This window comes from Leptonychotes weddellii, chromosome 5, assembly GCF_054177405.1.
Source record: "Leptonychotes weddellii isolate Sample4059 chromosome 5, ASM5417740v2, whole genome shotgun sequence".
In the NCBI taxonomy this organism is placed as follows: Eukaryota; Metazoa; Chordata; class Mammalia; order Carnivora; family Phocidae; genus Leptonychotes; species Leptonychotes weddellii.
Genome location: NC_138373.1, coordinates 32,975,845 through 33,001,061, shown reverse-complemented (window position 1 = coordinate 33,001,061; position 25,217 = coordinate 32,975,845). Strand labels below are relative to the sequence as shown.

The 25,217-nt window shown below is 45.7% G+C and overlaps 1 protein-coding gene across 5 annotated transcripts in view; it reads right to left on the bottom strand.

Annotated features, from left to right (window-relative positions):
* CREBBP (CREB binding lysine acetyltransferase) overlaps window positions 1-25,217 on the bottom strand; it is a 124,411-nt gene that overhangs the window by 61,527 nt on the left and 37,667 nt on the right. For 4 of the 5 annotated variants that reach the window (XM_081820179.1, XM_081820178.1, XM_081820177.1 and 1 more), the window contains exon 3: window positions 7,888-8,064. The exons of the other annotated variant lie outside the window; for it this stretch is intronic. In XM_081820179.1, the coding sequence (XP_081676305.1) occupies window positions 7,888-8,064 (177 nt within the window). The remainder of the gene's footprint in view (window positions 1-7,887; window positions 8,065-25,217) is intronic. 5 annotated transcript variants of the gene reach the window in all.

The following is a 25,217-nucleotide window of genomic DNA, read 5'->3' as shown; positions in this document are numbered from 1 at the left end:
TAGATAGACCGAATAATGTTTCTTGTGTTTCTTCTTTTTGCTTGGTGTTTATTGATTTTAAGAAATAAGATTACCTTACAATTTAAGATTTAAATCCCGTAAGACAGTAACTTAAAATGAGCAAGCTGGACAAGAATTTTTAAATAATCTTCCAAATAAGAAATTATTTTAGAACAGAAAACAAACGGTTACATCAAGGAAGAAAACATGATAGACTGGGGGGTCGGTGTGGGGGCACAGTGGCGGCAAAGGTGTAGGACTAACAACTGGACACACCCCCCCATTCTCTCCCAGCCTCAAGGTCACTCCTTTCAAACTGGAGTCAGTCTGCCAAGGAGGAGCGAGTGGTTACCTGCTTCTGCACAAATAAACCCTAAAAGGTAGAAAGTGCTGGATTTATTCCAATGGCCAACGTGACAGGCCAACCAGATCAAGGGTCTCAACATCAGGCCCATTCACCAAATGACCAGATCATGAGAATTACCAATTTACCAAAAAGTTTTACGAAACATCCTTCTTGAATATCATCAATACACATGAACACGTTCTTCAGGAATACTTATCACAGTAAGTATTTGATAATTTGGCAAATTCCTCCTGTGACAAATTGGTTTCTGGTGACATGAGCCTCGGGGCCTTTTCAGGCGGCCATGGAAAGGGAGGGAAAATCGGCTTGTGGCACTTCAGATGCGGTGGCAGACGGTGCTGACCCCTGTGCAAGCATCCAGACCGAGCGTGCTCTCTACAGAGGTCTTCGAAGGGTCACCTCACTCCTCAGAAATGCCTGGTAAACTTCGGTCGACTTGCTGACAGGCAGGCGCCCATCCTAACATTAGCAGTCAGTGGGGACGCAGCCCAGCCTCAGAGCCACAGAGCCTTCCTACAGGCTCTCTACTCGGCAGGAAGCGTGAGAGCAGAGTGTCCCTGGAGATAATGTGAGCTGCTACCTAGAAGGGGTGGCTGAAGAAAGGCCTGTACTAATCAGACCCTGGAAAGAAAGTCAAACGACCCTGACTGAGTACTTGGAATCCTTACGCTCATGCCTGATGTCAAGGGACGTCGTTCATTTTTCTCAATTTATAGTTTCCTGGTATTTGCAAGGTATCCTATTTTGTGCTTAGGCTGATATGTATTGCCAAAACAAAAGTTTAAACAGTAGCAAGGATTTACAGAGCTACTGGTGAGAATTCTAGACTTAGTTATTCTTCAAAGGCCCCACATCCATATTCTCTGAGGGATCTTCAAGACAGAGGTGAAGAAATAAGATGAGAGAATCAGATGTAAACTCTTAAAAAAACACAAACAGTGCTGTTACTAATAATGACACACACTTACTTCCTAGCCTTTGCCCATGGTTCCCAGTTCAAGGACAGAGAGAGGCACCTTTCCTAACCATGGAGTGATCTGAGCTGGTGTGACCACTCCCTCGCTGTTGGTTTCCCCAGAATGACAGGAGGGCTCTATCAACCAATCAGTGACTGTAAGCTCCCGTTGTGAAGTACAAGGAGCAGGTATACAGGGTTATGAGAAGGGGAGCATCTCTGCAGGGAACCCCTGGGTTCACGAGGCTTCACCCTGCTCGGTCATTTCAAGTCTTGACCCCTCAGTGATCAGAAACTGGATACAGGAGACAGAAAATTATGAGAATAAGACAAACAAGGATTGGGGGAAGCCTTCTGAGGTACTAAAGTGGACACAGAAACCAACAAAGTCAGTCCCCTCTACAGCAGGTTGCCAACACTGTAATGCACAGAGGCTCTCGAAAATGTTATTCTACATCGGAGTCACTGGGGCAGTTGTTTTAAAACTGCAGATTCCAGTGTTAAGAGAAAGAACGATAAACCCAGCTACTGGGTGATTCTCCTGAACTGCCTTAGAAGGAACTGAGTGGTAAACACTGGAAAACTGAAAAAGAAAAAACTGAACAGTGACCACAAAAGCAGAGATTTCCCATCCTTCCTCTAAAAGACTCTGCCCAGGAATGGAGCGCCTGGGTGGCTCAGTCGTTAAGCGTCTGCCTTTGGCTCAGGTCATGATCCCAGAGTCCTGGGATTGAGCCCCGCATTGGGCTCCCTGCTCAGCGGGAAGCCTGCTTCTCCCTCCCCCACTCCCTCTCTGCTTGTGTTCCCTCTTTCGCTGTGTCTCTGTCAAATAAATAAAATCTTTAAAAAAATAAAAGATTCTGCCCAGGAAGACTGGATGGGGTCCAGGAGCCAGTCACTCTGGAGCAGTGGGTCCATGGACACACCTTGAAAAACAGAAACAAAACCCTAAGATGCACAGAGGGCCCCCCCGCCCTGCACGGGCCATGGCTAATTGCTCACCACCCCATGCAGCTAACAGCGCAGTCAGTCCCAGCTCCGTCCTTCTGGCAGGAGGGCACAGCCCTCCCCTGAGCGCACAGGCCTCCACCTGCCATGTTTTGGACAGACCTGGATCAGCAGTGATCTCGGGGCCTCACCTGAAGCTTCCACTTCAAACTCCTGTGACATGGGGACCAATGTGAATCCTAACACACCCTCATGAGCATTTTAAATAAGCAGCACTCCTGATTTCCCTTGTTATAACTTTAAGAATCAGGACATTTCCATAACACAGTTCTTAGTTTTTCTCAAAAAACAAACAAAAGCCCCAAACCAAACAAGAAGAATACCACCACCCCCCCTCCCCTGAACTTCCTATTAGAAAGAATCTGGCAGGAGACTACATCTGGGAGCCCCACAGGAGAGTCCATGGGAGAACCTGACGAGGAGGCTCCTTTGGTCACCAAACTTTCTCAGATTAGATACACCCAAAATGTGTCCCACTTCTTAACAATGCTCCTTTAAAAACAAACCCTGAACCTGTTGTGAAGGTCAGCAATGACCTAATTGACAACTCCAGTCCCAAATGATGTCAGATGTCCCTCCCTCTTGGACAGTATCACCAGGAATGAGGGGGCCTCCTCCTCCAGAGCACTGCCCGGGAAACCACCTCCCCCTCTCTGCTTCCTCACGCGTCCATGTGCACAGCCCCCTCCTTCAAGATGGCCTACCTGAACCTCAATCCCAGTCCACAGAAAGATGACCCAACCTCTACCCCAACCCAAATCTACTCCTGTTCCTTTGTCAGTAAAATTTAAGTAATTAATAAATCCTTCTATCCATGAAAGCTGTTCAGGAAAACTATACAGTGAATATGTATGTTTAACTGTTATGTCACTCCAATTATTCAAATTATGGCAAGTAAAATAGCATACAGACTGTATTTTATTAGATTTAAATAAATCTTTTTTTTTTTTTTTAAGATTTTATTTATTTGACAGAGAGCGCACAAGCAGAAGGAGAGAGAGGGAGAAGCAGGCTCCCTGCTGAGCAAGGAGCCTGATGTGGGACTTGATCCCAGGACCCTGGGATCATGACCCGGGCCAAAGGCAGCCGCTTAACCGACTGAGCCACCCAGGCGTCCCTAAATAAATCTTGATTATTTCTAAAACACAACCTGATTTCAGAGATACTACAATCTGGAAAAAAAAAAAAAAAAAAAGTGCATCTTAGAATGATGAAACACAGTAATAATATGGTGAAATTCCTAACAAACTTAAATAATCTGTAGAAAGTTAAGAAATTACAAACACGATGGCCAAACATAGAACTATGACGAGATACATTTGAAAATTTAGGAAAATGTGCCAATTTGCTTTGGAATATTATCCTGAGGATCTATGAGCCCTCAACAATGATCCCACCTGCACCGGGGCCTGGAGCCTCCCCCACTCCCCTCCAGAGCCCCCCAGCACATCCCAGAGGATAATGACAGCTGGGAACGCTGTGGGGGACAACAGAGCATATCCATGGTCTCCACGACCACTGACTTCAAAGAAGAAAGACTGCCCCGCAGACTGACCCCCATGTTCCGGGGACACTCTTCTGCCCTGGCGCCTGACTCGCCATCCCCTCCTGTTCAAATCTCCTCCTCTCTCCGCTGCAGTGATATCATCCCATTACCTGGCTCCTCCTCCACCTGTCTCCCGTGCAGGGCTCTCTCGCTCCCTGAGGAGTGGCACAGCGGCTGCCCTATTGTATGCCCGCCCACCCGTTTGCCCGACAACCCCACTTGGACATCTCACAAGCCTCTCAAAAGGAACATAGGTGAAGTGCAATTACGAACGCCCTCCCCTCTGTCACCTCGTCCTCACCCCTCTCCAGTTTGTTCCTCCCCCAGTTCTGTAAATTGTTCCCCCACCCACCAAGTCGCCTTATGTGGTGGGGCCCACACTTCTGTTCCAGTGGCAAACCTTGTCTGGTCTCTGTCCCCTCCCTTTGTGATCAAGTGTGTCCTTTGGTCTAGACCACCGCAGTGATCCCGGGCACCCAAAGCCCTCCCTGAGCTGGCTCCTGCTCGGCCCCCAACATTCCAGTACATGGCTCTCCACTCCCTCGAGAGTTGCCTTTCCCACTGGCTGCCTGCTGGTCCCTATACAAGCCAACACTCTCCCCGTGCCCCCGGGTCTCTGTGGCTTCTGCTCATCTTCTGACCTTGCCCTTAATGTCCCTCCTTGGTTTGGCCTTAAGGAGGTCCCTGTGGCAACCTCAACCACTGCTTGCTACTCAGACCTGCTAGGGCAGTATTTTGTGATGATTTGTTTTTCATCACCACCAACCAAATTTCATGAAAGAGGGGGTGAGCTCACTCACACCTGCATCCTGGGAGCACATGGGCCAGGAGGAGGTGTTCGATAAATGGGGTGAATTAAAGGGATGGCCACATCCCCTTCCTTTCTCAAAACTACCTGGGGATGCTGGAGTCATCCAAAAACTAGAAGAGAGGAAAACGCAAGCGCCCCATGATCAATGACTGAGTAGCTTAAAATCAACCCATAAAGAGCTCAACCAGGGCATCAGGCGATGTAGCACCAGAGCCCTGAGCTGAATTGTTTGGTATACCAGATCCAGTTGGGTTTTAAAAGATTATTCCCCAAAGGATGACAAAAAAAACACCACAAATAAGATCAAGGCTTCATATTCTTGGGGCGCCTGGGTGGCTTAGTTGTTAAGCGTCTGCCTTCGGCTCAGGTCATGGTCCCAGGGTCCTGGGATCGAGCCCCGCATATCGGGCTCCCTGCTCAGTGGGAAGCCTGCTTCTCCCTCTCCCACTCCCCCTGCTTGTGTTCCTGCTCTCACTATCTCGTTCTCTGTGTCAAATAAATAAAAATAAATCTTTAAAAAAAAAAAAAAGGCTTCATATTTCCCCCCCATTAAAGACACCCAGTTTTTGCTACTTTCTTTCCCTCACTGTGCAAAAATAAAAATAAAAAATAAAATTAAAAAAATCCACAGATTCCAAGGGGTCAGATATAATTTAAAAAATTTAAGGAAGACCACAAAACGTGCTCAAGGAAGCGACATAAACACAGGCTAGCATTCCCAGTGAACTCAGGGCTGCTAAAACATGATACCAGGTATTATTAAAAAGAGCTTTAGGCTTTGCAGACAGGAGCTACATAGCCTTGAACAAATGAGAACCCCTCAGACCCTCAACTTCCTCATCTGTAAAATGAGACATGTATTAATGTATTTTAAGAGGCTGTTATAAAAATAAGGCAAACTGCAGGGCATGAGGGCACTTAGAAAGACCTCAGGCAAACTGCACTGGCTGTCCCACGTCTCTGCCAGTCCCCTCTGGTTCCCATCCCAATAGCACCAACGCTGCGACTGGGCCATGCTCCCTCATAGACACACATGCTGGCAAAGTCTGCCCCTTGCGCTCCAGGTAAATGTCTGAGGACAGCATTCAAAGCCTGCCCTCCCTGCTGGGGTCTCTGTCAAAGTGCATGCATACCCCTGTGGGACAGTGGTGGCTAGGCAAACAGCACAGCTCTACAGATCAAAACACTTCCTCAGTTTACCCTGATATTCTGATAAGGCTGTGGGGGGAGGAATGGAGTAAGAAAGAGTGTAGCTGGAAGGGAGAGGGAGAGAAAAAGACGGATGGAGAGAGCCACATGTCACAAACACAGACAGAGAATAGAATGCTAATGCCACTGCCTTCCCAGAGCAGGTGTTCTCACCTGGGGTGACTGTGGGGAGAGAGGAACGGCTGTGAGCACCTGGTGGGTGAGGGGCACAATACACAGGATGGCCCTCACAACAGAGAAAGATCCAGTCCCAAAGGTCAACAGTGCTGAGGGAGAAAGAAGCCCTGCCCCAGACCAAAGCGTTGTCCCCACTGTCCCCACCAGCCCTGGCACATGTGAAGGGACCCGGAAGCCTCTCTAAAATCCAAAATGAATCTGCCCCTGACATGCACACCACTGCCAGGAATTCAGTCCCCAGAGGCAGAGGCAGACAGGGGAACCTAAGGCAAAGGGCCTTTGCCACCAAGCTGCAGGTAAAGGAGAGAGAATGGGGGAAATGGGCTGGGGAAGATCTGAAAAGAGAGAAGGGAGGAAAAATGTAAGGTGGGGTTTCCCAGACTACAAAACACAGACTCTCTGTACAGAAGCACACACTCGCACTCTGGCTGAGCTCAGGGGACGATCACCAGCACTCGAGTCCACACAAGGAGACTGGAAAAGGAAGAGCATCAAGAGCATGGATGCCAGGTCCTGGCCTGCTGCCCCAGAGCTCAGAGGAGGCGACCCAGGGAGCGGTGGCTTTGATTCGGGCTCTGGATCTGCACCACTGAGAACAGGACAATCCTGGCAACAAAATGTTACTGCAAGGAGAGCAGCAGATCCAGGGAGGTTATGGGGAGATGATCAGAAGAAATAAAGTAGTAAAAATTTTAAATAGTTTGAGAACATGTTTTATTACTTGTCCCCCTCCCCTTTTTTTTTTAAAGAAAGAAGAATGTAACAGAGAGAATACTTGATCAGGATACCTTGCTCTTACCCCATTTTCTGATTTTATCAAAAACTAAGAGTAATCCAGCAACTACCCCCCCAACTTCCAACAGCGTCAAAACTATAAGTACTGTAAGCAATGTCAATTTCTTAGTTGTGACAACTGTACCAAGGTTACTTAAGATGCTAACATCAGGAGAAGCCAAAGTGACAGAGATATAGGAATTCTCCGTGGTATCTTCGTAGATAAAGAAAAAGTTTTTAAAAATCAAAAGACAAACCAAAGATGTTGCTTCTCTGAACATAATCCCTGGCTTTCTTCTGAGCCTTGTGAAACCGCTACTGCACAACTACATGGATGGCAAGCTCGGAAGGGCAGGTCCCCAGCAACAAGCCCAGGGAAGAAGACAGGTGGCCCTGACCGACCACCAAAGGCACATCAGATATCCACTCACTAAGTCTGACAAAAGAACACACCTGCCCCTCAGGGTTTGGAATTTTAAAAGATTCCATTTTGCAGGGCAAAGGGAGCTATTTTCCCATCACGATCTTGGTTAGTTAGGCTAGGAGGCTCTGAGACTAGCTCCTCTGTTACAGGTAGGAAATCTCAGGAAGAAGAAACACATGTGAAGCCCTCTACCAAGACGGACACGACATCCTCATCACCCAGGTACACTGCAGTCCTCGGAGGTCAATGCCCTTCGTTTATAACACAAGTCGATGGGCTTCTTCAGACAGCCTCACCCACTAACAGAAGTGTGAGAAGAGCCCGGCTGTTCCCTGCTCCACGACTGCCACGAAGCTCGTCCTGCACAGAGGGAGCCACCTCCACCTAGCCTCCAGCCCAGCAAAGAGAAACTCACCGAGAGCGCACTACTCAGGAGTATTTCTCTTTTCCTATCACCCACGACACACGGCACCGAGAGCGCACTACTCAGGAGTATTTCTCTTTTCCTATCACCCACGACACACGTCCACTTGCAGATCTTCACAGTTTGCATGACACACTCCACACGCCAAAGCACCCACTGGAGACCACAGCCTGAGGGCCACGGGCAACTTACCATGTTTGGCACGTTGGTGACTGAAGCATTCTTGATGTCTGTAGGGAAGGGAGGCAAACTATTGACCATGCTCTGTTTGCTGGATAACTGGGGGTTTACTCCAGGGGCTCCCATTTGCTGCCCTCCAGTTTGACTAAAGGGTTGTCCGAATGGACTTGTGTTACCAGTCATTCCCATCTGAAACAGAAAGAGGCAACATGAACGGTCATGACACAATCACATACAAGAGGAAGGGCCTCAGAAATGCTCACTTTGACCCACTGAAGCAAAAATCATTACTTCTTGTGAAACCCTCATTTTAATTATAAATTGAATGCTCATTCTCCAGGTTCCGTTTGGGTTACCAACAGAGCAACTTGCTCCAATGGCTGCACATAAAGGCAGAACACCAAGAAGCCTCTCCCGACAGCCCCGCCTACCTCCTTAACCATCATCCAAGAGCCAGTGCCTTTCCCCCCTCACCCCAGCCGTACTCCTCACCCTAACACCCCCATGCCCTGACAATGGCAGCAACACATTAAGAAAATCATCTGGAAAACGGAGCTTCCAGAATCACTGACAAAGGGGAGGTCCTTGAGTTTAATCCTGAACCATTCCCAAGTAACTACTTTCTTTCAAATTCCCCCATCAGATTGAAACTGTTTCCATTAGCTCAAAATAGTAGTAGGCATGTTGACAAGGAAATGATATAACCTCTGGGATTCACTTTAAAATAATCCCAGGAGGCAAGGGGTTGTGGCAAGAGGGGCCTAGATGAAAAGCAACTGGCCATATGTTGCTAACTCCTTTTTTTAAGATTCTGTTTATTTATTTGACAGAGAGACACAGCGAAAGAGGGGGAGTGGGAGAGGGAGAAGCAGGCCATGCTGAGCCCGATGCGGGACTCAATTCCAGGATCCTGGGATCATGACCTGAGCCGAAGGCAGACGCTTAACGACTGAGCCACCCAGGCGCCCCATGTTGCTAACTCCTAACCAGGTGACAGGTGTGGGGAGGTTGTTATACTACCTTCTCTAATATCACAAGTTAGGGTTGAGGGCTCCATAAAGAAGTTATTTTTTTTTTTAATTAGTGAAATAAAATAAAACATACAATAGCTAAAGGCAAGAACAGGAAGGAGGAGCACCCATCTATGCCTCCCTTCAGCTCCAGCCCGTACAGGAGTGAGCTCAGGAACCTTGCAGCAACACCCAGCCCGGCCCGCCACTCTGGAGGGATTGGTTTCTTTAGTCACCTGCCCCTCTTTTCCTCAAAGTTCTAATATCCTACCTATTGCCTGGTGCTCGCTCGACTTCTCTGGTGTCTCTGTGAGTTTGATGTTTGCAAAGTGGGAGGAAGGGTTCCCTAAGGGAGCATCTCCTAGGGAAGAGCGCTGCCTGCAATCAAGAAACCATGGCTCGGCTCTCCCGGCCAACCCCACACGGGGACCACTGCTGCCGGGCAACTTCCATTCACTCCTCCTATGGACCCTGATCTCACCTGTAAGATGAATGTCTTGAACAAGAAGAATTACATTATTTCTTGCAGCTCTAAGATTCTAGGTTGCAAACAAACCAATGCTCACCACAGCTGACCTTTCTCAGCTGCAATGTCCACATAAAAACACAAACTAGTATAACCAAGAAGATCTTGCTCCCGAGCATGTTCATATGTGCAGGTGGCATCTAGGCATGGCCCTTACTGCTGACATTTTCACCTTTTTGAAACTGAACACGTTCCAGTTGCCACTTTTACCCTACTTGCTTTCCTTGAGTAAATGGAAACAAATTTAAATTCAATCGAACTTCAAATTCAACCTGAGTAACTGAAACAAAAACAAATTCTTCTCAAAGCCCAGTAATTAGGCTTAACTTTCAGTTCAGATGATTTAACCCAAGCGACATGGTAGCTCTTAACATAACGGGCATTTTCTCAACGAGGTTCCTTCAGTTGTTATCTGAAACTGAAGAAGTGAAGCAAGAACTTGTATTTTCAAAAAGCATTACCCCAAATTAACAAGAAAGAAGTAATTCTTTCTCTCAGAATTTCTGTTTCATTGAATAAAATCAAACCCTGTTCTTAGTGCCCCAAGAATTTGCAGAAAAAACATTCTTAGAATTTCTACTTCCTGGATTTCATTTAAAATTTCTCTACTTAGGACACGTATGCTAGAAGGCATGTGCACCATTCACACCTCCATGAACTCGCCCTGTCCTCGAGGTCAGCCAGGACTTCCTGAGTGCCTGCTGTGAACCATGCCCGGTTTTGAGCATGTGTAAGATGCACCTCTCCCACCTGTCATGGAGTGCACTCCTTAGAGCCACCAATCTGACAAACAAGAAAATGAATGTTGTTGTGGAAGTTTCTAGCATCAACAAACCAAAGTGGGTAGCAACTAGAGGGCAGGAAGAAGTAACTGTCCTCCTACTCACACCAACCATCCAAGGTCGTCACTCTTTGGTGCAGAGGGAAGTAAGTACCAAGAAGCCAATGAACTCCCAAAGGAGTTCTGTGAGTCTCGAAGTTCACCCAACCTGTTCTGAAAAACCTATTTCTAGAATTGTCTTGCCAGGGTGAAAATGAGGTGGGTAGGTGGTCTGGTTAGTTGGGTACTACTTGCCTGGTGAGCCTCTGGGCAAAGCACTTTCTAAGTGGCTGAACCAAATGTTTCAGAATGTTTGATGCACTCTGACAGATTTTCCTTTTTTAAAAAGATTTTATTTATTTTTTTGTCAGAGAGAGAAAGAAGAGCACAAGCAGAGGGAGCGGCAGAGGGAGAAGCAGACTCCCTGCTGAGCAAGGAGCCCGATACAGGACTCGTTTCCAGGACCCTGGGATCATGACCTGAGCCAAAGGCAGATGCTTAACTGACTGAGCCACCCAGGCGTCCCACTCTGACAGATTTCTTGTCACTTTTTCTTCTTTTCTTCAATCAACAATGAAGGAAACTATCTCAAGGTGGTTTTGAACCTCACAGGGCAAGAACCAAGGTAAGGTCAAAGATCACAGATGGCAGGTAGGTAATGTCCAGCTCACGGGGGACTATACATTTAAACGGGAAAATGCCATCCTTAGTCTATGACAACACACACCTCCAGAGATCAAGCACACTGAGTCCAGGCTACCTGCAGGAGGTCAGGCTCTGCTCCCTCGGCCCACAGCCCGCTCCAGGCTGACCTTAACCAGTCAGAGCAAACAGGAAAACCAATGGACAGTCCTGCAAAGGGCTGCAGCCACCCACCTCCCCCGTCGTAGACTGTCTTGACAGAACCTGGTAGAAATGAAGGCTACTCTCCAGTCCTCGCCTACAGTTTGGGGTAAGAGCTATTCACTTCTAAAGATTTGTAGATTTCTGAATTCCTGTTCTATATTTATTCTCCTTTGATCAGACTGAATACATATGGTCCAAGCCTAGGCTAACACACACTGTTGGCACCAACGTTCATAAGGAAGTAGTAAAATCAAAATGTCTATTTCCAATTAATAAACATCTACATATTTGTTCTAATTTCCCAAGTTACTTTATAACGAGTTTGTAAACTTGGCTTTATTTGCAACTGAAGTTTATCAGGATCTGGCTTAAGGCTGCTAGAGAATGACCGTGTAATCTTTTCAATAAAATTCAAAAGGCAGAACAGCAGAAATAGGCAACTGTTCAATTGATGGTGAAATTTATATAACGTATGAATAAATTAAAGCCTATGGAATTAATATTTATATTCTGCCTCATTCAGCAATAGCCCACACATGTTAACTCTATTCTTTCGGAGCTCCTTTAAGCACTGAATTCAAGTTCAGTCTCAAGAAATGGGAAAAGTGGACAAGTTAAGTACCTAAAAAAAAGGCACGCTCTCCTATAATGAAATCTAAATTAAATAGGTCTACCACATTTTCCCATGAAAAAACATTCCTGTAACCAGGTGGATCACTCATTGGAAAACCTACTCATTCTGTCGTCTGTGGCTCTCACTTCAACGAGAGTAAGACATGTAGATGGCAGTCCCTGTGCACAGGAAAGCACAAACTAGATAAGAAGGAGAGAAAATTACTAGTGCAGATCCAGAGGCCTACCTGCCCCCCCAACTACACAGGGATGTGGATTACGTATTAGCCAAAGCAGGGCTCTAAAGCACGAGATCCGAAGAGAAATCTCTCTTTTGAGTTTAGTCCAAGAAACCTGAACAAGGGGCGCCTGGGTGGCGCAGTCTTTAAGCGTCTGCCTTCTGCTCAGGTCATGATCCCGGGGTCTTGGGATCGAGCCCCGAACCAGGCTCCCTGCTCCGCGGGAAGTCTGCTTCAGCCTCTGCCCCTCCCACCCACCTGGCTTGTGCTCTCTCGCTCTCAAATAAGTAAATAAGTACTCTCAAAAGGTAAAAAAAAAAAAGAAAAGAAAAAGAAAAAAAGAAACTTGAACAATATCTGCACTAGCCTTTGTTACTGGAACAGACAGTGTCTGAAGTAAATTGTAGTAACAGTGCCTGGCCCATCAATCAAAACCTGAAGTCCTGAGCTGTCTGGCAAGTAGGTGAGTGACAGCCATCTACAGGAGGAGGACAGGACGGACGATGCTTCTCTTTCTACTGTGACAGATATGTACTACAGATATACTGTGCAAAGTATAAAACACTACATAAGTCTACGGCATTATCTGTCATAATACTACTTATGACAGTCCACCCTAAATCTGTCTTTGGCATAAACCAGGATAAGACTTGCCTTCCTGGAACATACATCTCCTTTGTGTTCTCGGGCCCTAGTACGTAGTGGGTGCTTATTTAGTATTTGGGGAAGGAACCAGATAAATGAGCCCTCTAAGAGACTACTGCATTACACAGCTGCTCAGAACAACAGAGACCCCAACATCAGCCCTGAAGGCAGATGCAACTGAGGAACTGGGGGCCAGTCACCACTGGCTGGAGGGGCACTGGGAAAGGCAGGAATGGTGTCCCTCCTATCTTCTAAATACCCATCACTACAGACAGGAGGACAGAGCAGACAGGCAGCCTGCTGGCCATGCTGAATTTCAGCACGACGAGACCATGCCCTCGGGAGCTGGTTTCACAGGAGGATGATAGCTCTGGGGGGCATCACAGTATACATAGGAGCCTAGCCCGGCTGTAAAGCAGATTCTCTGCGCTACATCCACTGGGCCAGCAAAGCCTTGGCTTTGGTGCAAGGCTCCAGGCCGTACCCCCTCTCCCCCAGGCTTCCCACTGGTGCAACAAAACACTGATCTATCGGCCTCAGTGGTCACCAGTGGCTGCCAACAACCTCCTCTGCTGACCTCAGCATGTGGGACAAATATTTTTATTTTCTACTTGTGTCAGTGCAACTATCAACATACAGTACTGAAAAAACAAGCTCTAAGCTCCCCCCCAAAACAGCAAAATTCTCTCCACTACACTAATCCTAAGAATATCTTTACTGCTCACCTAATCAAATAAGGTAGTAAACTAAACATCAAAGAACTAACGGGAGGAGGGGTTGGTTAAAGAAAAATTGCACTGACAGTAGAAATTTCCTCCCAAAATAGGTTTCTACAATAGTGGCAAGCCAAGTATCCATGTTCTTGCTCCCTGGTATCCCCTAAAGGTTAAGGATGCCTGCCCTGGGGGAAGGAAACTCCTCACTGCCTGTCCCTCTCCATTCTCAGGGAAGGGAAAGCTCTCTCCCAATCTCACACCCCTGCTACACACGGGCCTTTTCCAGTAGACAGTCTCCTGTCCAAAGACGTCAACCACTCATGTAAACCACCACCCTCACAAATGAACTCTCCTCAATTTTCATCTCCAAACATCCTCTTTTCAACATACCCTCTCAGGAAGCATCAGATCATAACCACTTATGAGCTAAAAGCCTGAGAGAGACGATGCCGTGTGACCAGCTAAGAATATCTGGAACAGGACAGAAGGCAGAGGCTGAACAGGACCAGCAGAAAGATGCTTCCACTGCATGATTTTACTTAAGAGTCAGCCAGGCCTTCAGAAATGTTTTAAGTGGCAACAAATGTGGAGTTTGATGTGGTTTCGATGAGACCACTAAACACATTCTTTTTCAAAAGATGCATTCTTCAGCAGTTTTCCTCGCACCTTACATACACTTAAAACCACACTACACAGCACGGCAATCAGAGGAAGTACTGCTCTGGAGGGGCGTTACTGATGCTCCTCAGAAAACGCACAGAAAGGAAGCAGAGTATGACCTTAGAAGGGACACCTGGGCAGGTTAGAATTTTCAAGTGTGAGGGCTTCAAAGTATATCTGGTTTGTGGATGAGGACAGGGGGGCCCAGAAAGCTGAGGAAGACAGCAAATCAGATGGAGAACTGACCCTGGCACTCCCCACCGCCTCTGTGCTTAAGCAGAACCGTGTCTCCCCCAGCTACACCTGGCCTGGTGCATGCATGGCACGTGATACTGCTGGACAAGAAGGCTCAGTCCACAAGGACCAGTGGCATGGGCAACAAAGCCAGCCCAAAACAAATTAAAGTTGTACTGGAACACAGATACAAACAGGATTTCATTCAGATAAGCGGCAAGCTGTAGCTAAGTGTACGGACTCTGGGGATAGTTACCTGGTCTGAGGGGAGCTCTTTGCTAAGGGTGAGCTGTGTGATCTTGGGCAATTTACTTACACCTCTCTGTTCCCTGGTTGTATTGTCTCTAAAACAGACATAACAGCACCTCCTCTTAGAGATGAGAGACGATTACACAAACCCACAGATGTAAAACATCAGGAGGAGGTCGTACTATTGGTGCTGGCTAGGACGCTGCTATCACTTGGTGTGGGGAGGAATGGTTTCACATTAGATAGGATTTCTTTCAGAAATATGCTTAGGGTAATAACAAAATAAGTGAATGTTTTTCAGAGAATGTGTGATGGTGGGGAGTGATTCAGACAGAATCAGAGGGAGAGGCCAGCTGGAGACACTGGCATTGGATTATGAGACATTTTCAGAGAAACATGAAATAAACTTGTGACAAACCCCATCCCGTGCATTTACCAGTTGTAGCAATACTTATAATGGGCAACTGTTTTCAAGCTGTCCTAGCAAACCACAAACATTTCCAGTTCTCACTTCAGACTGTTTTCCAGCCTTAAAAACCATACTCAGAATGTTCATTTCAATCTTAATATATACCATAAGCAATAACAATGTAACACCAGCACAACCCAGGCCTAAACTTCCTGGGCTGGAATTTAAACCAAAACATGGAAGAATAGGCCTACAAAGAAAAGAAACTGAGGGGATTCCCGCCTGTAAGTTGGCCGTGACACAGCACCAAGTGCTCCATCCTGATGTGGCTTCAACCCGGCCCAACATGTTCACTAGCCTGAAGGGTCCAGCCTGTTCCTTCACTTGCTGGCAAACATGTGAAGCCACAGATTCACACAGGGTGTGTAAAGACAATGCAATTTCATACACCATGGGCAAAAATCTGCCAAATAATTTAAGAGCCAGAAGTATTCTTTCTTTTCAATGACATAAAGAACCAGAACTAACCCAGAGTATGGCCATATCAGTTGTAAAGCCAAAAGCATTTTCTCTTGGCAAGCTACCATGGTTGGGAGAAAGCCAAGAAAAGCAGTTTTCATGGAAAGACATGGTCGCATTCAGTTGTCTGCTATCACCCGCTTGCTCTTGGAATCCTTCCAGTACCTCAACTTGGCAAATAAAGAGTAAGGAGAAATATGCAACAGATCGCAATGCCAAAGCCATGGCCTGGCCTGTGCAGAGTCACCTGGAGCAAGGGAACCGGGCACAGGAGCGGCCCGGCCCACCTCACTGGACTCCACTCTTACAACGTGGCCAACTTGGAAATTATTCAGGGAAATCTATAGCCCCTGAGTCTGGACACTTCCCTTAGACCAATAAATCACAACTGGAAGATCAGTAAGAGTATTTAGCGATGCTCGTGGTATTTCACTTGTATGATGTATGACCAGAATGTGACTTAGAAACAACAGTGGACGCTGCTAAAAGGAAGGTGATGGGACAGCAAATCACTGCCAAGGCTTCAGACCTGGGGCCTCATCTGTATTCACTCAGAATTCACTCTAGAACCTTCTAGCAACACAACTAGTACCTTAGCAGAGTTGGAGCTACCTCGGCATGTCACAGCAGTTAGATACACCAGCTCTCTGGAGCGTGGCCCTTGACAGCTCACTGGCAAATGCAACAGGCCAAGGTCAGTGGGACACTGTCTGACATCGTGGTTCTACACTCATCAGCTGTGTGACAAACCTCTTGCCCCCTCTAAGTCTAAGTTCTCCTCGGCTGTAAAACATGAAGCATTCAGATGACCACTAGGTGATCTTTAAAGTTCCTTCTGAGCCTAAATCTGATGACTTTTTTGTTTGAAACAATCAGTGCTTGAATCGCATGAGGTCCACACTCCTGGAAGGCCCAGCTACTCACAGTGGGTGTCAACCGGAGACTCGGAGTTGAGCCAAGTGCCAGGCCCTGGGGCAGGAGGACCTCCCAGGGTAATGCTCCTGTGGGGATCCCACGGAGTGGCCAGCGGCCTGTCCCAGAACACTGGGGATCTCCCTGCCACCCACAATGCACAGGTCCCAGGCTTTCCACAGCTCTGCACCCTCCACACCATCCCAGAGTAGGTCACAGGCACAATAGTTGCAGGTGAGGGCAATGAAACTACAATAAAGTCCTTCCCCCAATTCTTCCAAGTCCAAGTATCTTCCTAGGTAGAAAAGCATCCTCATTAGGATTGAGTACTCCTTGCAAGCAAAGTAAAGCCCAGCATTAGCCCACAGCAACCACGGAGAGAGAAGAGAAAGGAGAATAAGATGATAAAAGAGTAAGAGAGAAAAGGGAAAAAAAGAAAAGCATTTTATTTTACAAAGAGTGAATCTTGATGAAGATGAATTTAAATTTACACTGCAGCTCAGCTGTGGCACAATGTAACAGAGATCCAGGCTTTCAGTAATATACTCCATGACGCAAGCGTTTAGCCCAAGCCCTCTGCAGGGAGCGCACGCCTGTTAGGCTGAGGAGTACTCTCACACAGGCATTTACAGTCCCCTCGAAAAGCGAGGAAACAGCGCAGATGGAGCACAGAGGAACAAGGCAATGTCCACATGGGGAAGGACAGGTAAAGGTGGGACTGAACATGCAAAGAAGGCTTTGGGAAAGTGAGCCCATGATTATTATATCAGAGGAGAAAGAAAGCTGAAGAAAATTCAGAAAATTATGTTCCTCTTCTACCTTGGGGCAGGAAAACGGAGTAAGTTCTTCAAACAGGCAGGGTGGAGGGCGAGCCCCAGGAGGCAGGCACGAGGACACAAACCTGGGGCTTCCTGTGGCCTCCTCCTATCCAGCTTCTTGGGCCTCTGCCACAAGACGACATGAGGGGGTAAAGTAAGGTGCTGCCCAGCTTATGGAATGCCATAAACCTCAAACCATGAAACACACTCCACTACTACTCTACTACAGGACTGTTTCACACACACGTAACTCTACTTCCAACCAAACACTGAGTTCTGAAAATGCTAATGAAATATGAATGTGTCCAGTCCTCCCCATTGGTGATTCTGGTGAGGAGGTGGAGCAGGGCTTTTGAGGACGCCCAGAGTCACCTTGGCGCGCCACACTCTGCACCGTGGTCACAAATGAGGTGTGGGAAAGCACTTGGGAAAGCGTGAAGTTGATAGAAGGCAGCAGTGGCACTCCAAGTAAAACTCTTCTTTTACTATGAAAACTCCTTACTGATGAAGGGAAAATGTTCCCTGCACATTAATTTGTAACAAAAGAATACAAAACATATAATCCCTATAATTAACAGATGTGCCTGCACACACACAGCAAAGAGAACACGTTTTCTTTCTTTTCTTTTCTTTTTTTTTAATGAGCTCTATGTCCAACAAGGGGCTCGAACTCACAACCCTGAGGATCAGGAGTCTTAGGCTCTACCAAATGAGCCAGCCAGGCGCCCCGAACACCAACATATTTAATAGTGGTGACTCTAGAGGGTTTACAAGCAATTTCTTTAAAAATTTTATTTATTTATTAGAGAGAGAGAGAGAGAGAGAGAAAGCACAAGCAGCGGGAGTGGCAGGCAGAGGGAGAAGCAGACTCCTCGCTGAGCAAGGAGCCCGATGCGGGACTCGATCCCAGGACTCTGGGATCATGACCTGAGCCGAAGGCACGCTTAACCGACTGAGCCACCCAGGCATCCCTACAAGCGATTTTTAAAAGTTTTCTTCTAAATATTTTCTGTATTATTCAAATCCTCTACACAAGGCATTATTTTATAAGGAGAAAAGTTGTTTTTTAAAGCTATCCTCTACTCAAACATCCTGACTACCTATAGGGATAAGACGACTCCTGTTTGGCTGCACATCCGTATTTGAAATATTAATTTAAGCTGTCAACAGACACTGGTAAAACTAGGTAGATCAAACTGATTATGACTGCCAGAGATTACTCTTGGGTCGTAATTTAATCAAATTCACCCTGGTTATAACATGGCTATAAGTTGTCACACTCCGCTCTAATGGATTATAGATGTGGCCAGAAAAAGCCTGAACAAGGCTTAGCCACTCAGCCATGTCCTACCACTCTCTGCAAAGAAGGCTGAAGAAGGGAAAAGAGAAGCAAATACAGTCAAGCCAATCAGGATATAAAAGGTGGCACACTGCTCTACTGGCTTATGTTTATCAACTTGGAAACTGCACAGTAGATCCCTGGTACAACAAAGGCACAGTTACCCTGTTACCGTACTCTGGTTTGTAATTCAGGCCATTGGATACCGTTCCACTCGAACCTATGTGGTACCTGAGCTCTGGAGAACAACAGGCAGGAGACTGGATCATGCGGGATTTACCCGAATGTCTTTGGCTCCCAGGTTTAGACAGGAAAATGCATTTTAAGTGGAAAGTACCTATTTAAGGAGGAGGGGACAGCAGCTATCCTGTCTGCCCACCTGCCTCCTACCTCCGAGCTCTGAGCAGTGACGCTCTGATCTTTGGGACAGTGGTATCTGAAAGGCTATGGCAATATGCATGTTTACTGACCATGTAAGCATCTTCCAGGAGGGAGACACTCTGGGACAGTGGAGGTGCACAGCATGCAAGGCCATGCCCTCCCAGGCCCAAGGAGAGACACAAGCTCCAAGGAAACCAGATGTGTGAGGTGAGCAGCTAGCACGGACATGGAACACTAAGTGCAGTCTGAAGAGGGCAACGGGGTCCTGGCCCGGGGAACAAATGGCTCAAGAGGTCACACCTGAGCTGCGCTAAACAGTAACAGTGATAGCCAACTTTGGGAGCTACTGTTCTGCATCATCACCATGCACAAGGGCACAGGAAGACCGGTCAGGAAGGGGTCTGAGTATCCACTAGGCCTAGAGAAGTTTTCATTCTTGCAGTTTCAAAGTCTACCTTTACTCACATATCCCCAACAATAGGACTATGTGACCAGCCATCTGGCTGGGAGTTAACTGACAGGTCTAAGGTATTAATTAAAATGAGCACCAAGACCGGAAAGAGCAGGAGTAAGCTGGTTATTAATGCTGATGATCACTCATCAAAGCTAAGCACTGTCTCAGAAGAGCATCATTCGCAACACCGCCAGCCAGGGAAGAAAAGGTGCTGTGATCCATCCCTCCAATCAGATCCTGACAGACTCGATCCGGAGTCACAGCCACCTCCACACACCTTTCCTTCAACGAACCCACACGTAGCAAAAGCACACCTAGGCACAGCCACACCCTGACAACTTTCAGTACAAATGCCAAGCGGGCCAGCGCCTCCCATTCCACAGTAAATCTCCAAACAAAATGTGCCACGTTTTCAGGAGAGAAAGGATGCCCTGTTACCTCCCCTTGGTCTGTCCCTTATCTCTGTGCCCCGTCAGTCTGGCTGCTCCCTGCTGAGACCACACACCCTTGCAAGCCAAGCACACGGGGCTGCTCGGACTTCCTGTTTCCAACTTACATGGGATAGCACATAGGAAGATGATCGGGAAACCGCAAAGCACTGTGCAATCTGGAGGTGGCTTTAAGGTCTCTTTCCAAAACTACAGCACAATCTCTAACATCCGAAAGGATTTTCTACAGTGAATACATTTTCTATAATACTGAAAAAGAGACAGGCATGTACCCTAATTGTAACAATTTACAAAGTCAGTAATTCCAAAACTGTATTTGAAATTGGCATTTCCTAGTATTACCTATTTATTGTCCTGTTCTAGGATTTAAGATGGCTTGTTTTCCAGTTCTTTCTTCATATACTTGGCAGAAAAACATGAAATGAATAATATGGCTCATTACTGAGGGCATCAAGTTTCCACTTAGTAGATAACAAAGCAACCACTGCAATGAGGTTACCTCAGATTACACACCATTTTCAAAAGCCACAAACCAAAGTGCCATATTCTCATCCTAAAATTCATAATAATATGCACAGGTGTACATATACAGAACTATGGCCTTGGAATTATAATCCACTGATAATTATTTACCTCTTCTGAATAGACAGTGTCACCAATATTCAATTTAGAGCTCTGATGAGGTGCTGTTTAAAGCGCTCTGGACACTTGCCTAGTTAGAACATTCAGGAAAGGTGCACACTCCTCAGCAGACACCTGGCCTGTGAAAGGGACTCTCTGCCTACACAGAATGCATTTTATCAAGCACATCAAAGATGATCAAAGATGCTTGGGGGAAAACTCCATTTGTAATTGAGTACATTCTTTTCCCCTCCCTGCCTGCCAATTTTGTAATCTGCCTTTAATTGTTTTATATTGGAAGTAGAATTAACATACAATGTTACATTAGTTTCAGGTGTACAACATATTGATTCAACGATTCTATATGTTCCTCTATGCCCACCGCGGGAGGTGTGGTCGCTACCTGTGATAATGTGACTATACATTATCACAGCATTGCTGACTATGTTCCCTACGCTGCACTTTTCATCTCCATGGCTTATTTATTTTATAACTGGATGCTTGTACCCTTAATCCCTTTTATCTACTTCACTCACCTCCCTCTACTAACCACCCCTCTGGCAATCATCAGTTTATTCTCTGTATTTAGGAGTCTGTTTTTTGTTTGTTCGTTAGTTTTTTTTATATTCCACATATAAGCGAAATCACATGGCATTTGTCTTACTCTGATCTTTTACTTAGCATAATACCCTCTGGTCCATCCATATTGTTGTAAATGGCAAGATCTCATTCTTTTTTTTTTATGGCAGAGTAATATTCCATTGAACGCGTACACATACATAAACACACACCCACCATATTTTTTTTACCCATTCATCTATTGATGGACACTTGGGTTACTTCTGAGTGAATACATCTTTATTTAAAAATTACTAAGATGGGACGCATGGGGGGCTCAGTCATTAAATGTCTGCCTTCGGCTCAGGTCATGATCCCAGAGTCCTGGGATCGGGTCCCACATCGGGCTCTCTGCTCTGCGGGAAGCCTGCTTTTCCCTCTCCCACTCCCCCTGCTTGTGTTCTTTCTCTTGCTGTGTCTCTCTCTGTCAAATAAATAAATAAAATCTTAAAAAAAAATTACTAAGACAAAACCTCTGGTTTCTGAGGTCCAGCCACACTCACTATTTGAACGTCTGGTAGGAGGCATTTTTCTGGTTATATGGACCTTCAAAAGTTTGCATAACAACATAGAAAAATTGTAGTAGAAAAAAATACAAGGTAGTAAATTTAAAATGATATGAATAGAAGCTATAATAAATGAATCAAATCTATATGTATTCATTTTTAATAATACCAAATATTTTTTAAGATTTTATTTTTAAGTAATCTTTACAACCAACATGGGGCTTCAACTCACAAGCCTGAGACCAAGAGTCATACACTCCACCAACTGAGCCAGCCAGATGCCTCAAGACATTTAAACTGTTAAATTTGATTTCATTTATTTTAAAAAACTATGAAGAAGAGACATCTCCCATGCAGGAGCATTCCAAATAAATTATACAGACACTCCAGCATAAGAGAGGTAAGGAACACCCCCCACCCCTTAAATGTGGGCTATGCCCAGTGACTTCCTTCAAAAGAGGGCAGGAAGGAAGGGGGAAGAAGGAAGAACGCTACAGAGAGACACTTGGTAGACATGACCTCAGCCAGGTGATCAAGGGCAACACTGGCCATTATGATAAGCCATGCTGACAGTACCTGCCCTTGATGTGATAAAAATGGCACTTTGTCTTTATAGTCTTCCTTTAGTAGCCCAGAAGTCCTTAATCTCAGTCTTATCATGGGAAAACATCAGAAAAACCCCAATAAAGGAGCACCCTAAGTATACCTGATCGGTCCTCCTCAAAACTGTCAAAGTCATTAAAAACAAATAAAGTCTGAGAAAATATCACAGCCAAGATGAGTGAGCCTAATAAGAAATGAAAAAGGTAATGTGGTATCTTGGATGGGATCCTAACTAAAACAGAAAGAGGACATTAGTGGAAAATTAAGGAAATCTGTATAGATTTCGGTTAATAATAGTACAATATCAGTACTATATCAATACTGGTTCACTCTAACTGTGACAAAAACACCATATTCAACCAAGATTTTAATAACGGAAAACTGTGTAATTGGTGGGCAGGGGGAAGAAGATATGGGGATCTTCTGTGCTGGTAATTTTTCTGTAAATCTAAAACCGTTCTAAAAAATAAAAGTGTACTTTATTTTTATTTTTTTTTTTAAGATTTATTCATTTGAGAGAGAGAGAGAGACAGAACACAAGCAGGAGACACAAAGCACAAGCAGGAGAGGCAGAGGGAGAAGCAGACTCCCCTCTGAGCAGGGAGCCCGATGCGGGACTCGATTCCAGGACCCTGAGATCATGACCTGAGCCGAAGGCAGACACTTAACCATCTGAGCCGCCCACGTGCCCCAAAAGTGTACTTTAAAAACAGGAAAAAAAACATGAAAATGATCTGATGAATACCAACATGTGTTAATTCTAATGGAAACACAGGTACTGGTTACACTATTCTGTGTTCTTTTGTGTTTTGAAAATAAAAAAAACCTGAAAGTCACAATTCAGACCTTTCTGTGCTACAGTAATACCGTTAAAAAAAAAAAAAAATTAAGACGCAAGATCACTTCTAAAATTCACGTGTAAAGAAATTATAATTTGTGCTGGCCTCCGGCATGTGAGGTAAACACACATGTTCACCAGCCAGAAAAGTTGACTTCTTCATGGGTCTTGCAAAACCTGCCTGGCTGAGTTAGCATTTCAGACTGAGAGCCACAGCCCAATCAGAACACAGGCAAGGCTCACAGTATACGTGGGTGTGTTTCTAGAAAAGTGGAAGCAGAAAATCCTTTCAGGATGAAAAATGCTCCTGGGAAACTAAGACTTTCTCTCCAAGTTATTTGTTCTATAAATTTTACAGACAGGGGAAACCTGTCACATACACATCAGCTATTTCCCACCAATTTGGAATTTTGCAGTCTTACAGACAAAATGGTGTAACAGAGTAACTACGGACTTTGGAGTCAGACACGGAACAGGCTGTACGTCCACATCTGCTACATCTTGAATAATTTCCTGGGAAGCAAGAAAGTGGCTCAGAATATTTTATTCCATGTGTCAAACAGATAAGGCACCCACCTACCTCCCCAGGCTATCAGATGCACAAGATGAAGTGGGATCATGCCACCAACTCCCCAGCACAGTGGGCACCCAAGAACGGTCACTCCTCACCTGTTCCTCTCTTACCATAACTCAGGAAGAGTAAATACAATAATTGTTATCCTTCATAATAGGATCATACTGAAATGTTATGTTATAGTCATTATATAATTCTGAAAAATGCCAGAAGTATTACACAGTACTCAACATAAAAACCCTAAATGTTTTAACTCGGTGACAGATGGACAGCAAATTTCTGTCTACAGTAAATGTGATTCTTTCCAAAATACTGCAGAAATATTGTAGAGAAGTGGATCCTTGAAGTCATGCTTTGGACCCATTTACATAAAGAATGTTAGGTTTAGCACATCCCAACTTTCTACACCGAACAAGGAAGGAAATGACAGATACCTTTTGAAGTGTGATGTGTCTAGTCACCAATGGGCAACAATTCCATACTTTTTTTTTTAAGTAGGCTCCGCCCCCAGGACGGAGTCCAATGAGGGGCTTGAACTCATGACGCTGAGGTCAAGAATGAGATGCTTAACCCACTGAGCCACCCAGGATCCCCCATTCCATATTCTAATATATGCTCACATCAAGTTGGAGAGGTCTCCCAGTGCCACAGCACTGGCCCCTTGTAGAGCTGGTAACAGAAGCAAACTCACAGTGCCCCACCCCCAAGACCTCCAAGTTAGAATGTGCATCTTAACAAGATCCCCAGCTGATCCCTAGGTCCTTAAAGTTTAGGAAGCACTGCCCAAATCTATGCTGAAGTCTGACAGGTAGGTGCCTGGCCAGGTTTGAGAATGGTTCCTAAAATGTTTGTACTGATGGAAACACACCTGAGAGGAATATAAGGAACAGAGGCTTCACAGAGACCCCAGGTTTGAATACTGCACCACCATCTCCCAACTGGGACCCTAAGTAAAACATTTGATTCTGAGCTCCAAATTTTTCACCTACTGAGTAGTTACAGGGTAACATTAAAGCTTAGGTATAATCACATTTTCAAGCTTCCTAGTAACCTGCTGCAGTCTTCTGCCGCATCGGGGGAAGCCTGTCCCTTCAGCTCATCTCTGAGGCTGCATGCCTGCCATAGTAGAGGCTGGCCTGGGGGTCAACCTCACAGCTTCAGAGCCCCTCAACCCCAGAAATTCCATTTGTTCATTTAAGTCAGGCAAGTTCCCAATCAAGAAACCACAGGCAACAACAAAATGCAGAGATCCATAAGCAACAGAGAGGAGACCCAGGGAAGAGTCTGAGCAGAGGCTTGAGAGAACCTGCAGTCAGTACAGGAGCTCGGCAGGGCTGAAGCTGAAGGCAGTGCAAGGGCCCTGGACACCTTAGTGAGTGAATGTGGGTTCTGAATGCGAATGCTCAGGTGTGCACGACTACCAAGGAACCACGCACTTAACAGATACCAGGCACAGCACAGTACTGGAGACATGGAAATTCTGACCAGCCAGAAGTTCAAGACTTTGCTCAAAATCCCAGATACTGAACTGAGACCGCCCACAAAAGACCAAGTCTAAGGAGCAGGGCTCTTCAAGACCTGCCTTAGGAAAGTTTAAAAACAAGTCTTGAAAGGATCAAACTGGCCTGTGAGTCTAACATCTTCTAGAACAACACTTTCTAAAGGAAGACAGCAAAACTCATCTGCCAACAACATATTCACAATGTCCACTACAAAGTCAAAAATTACTGAACATACAAAGAAG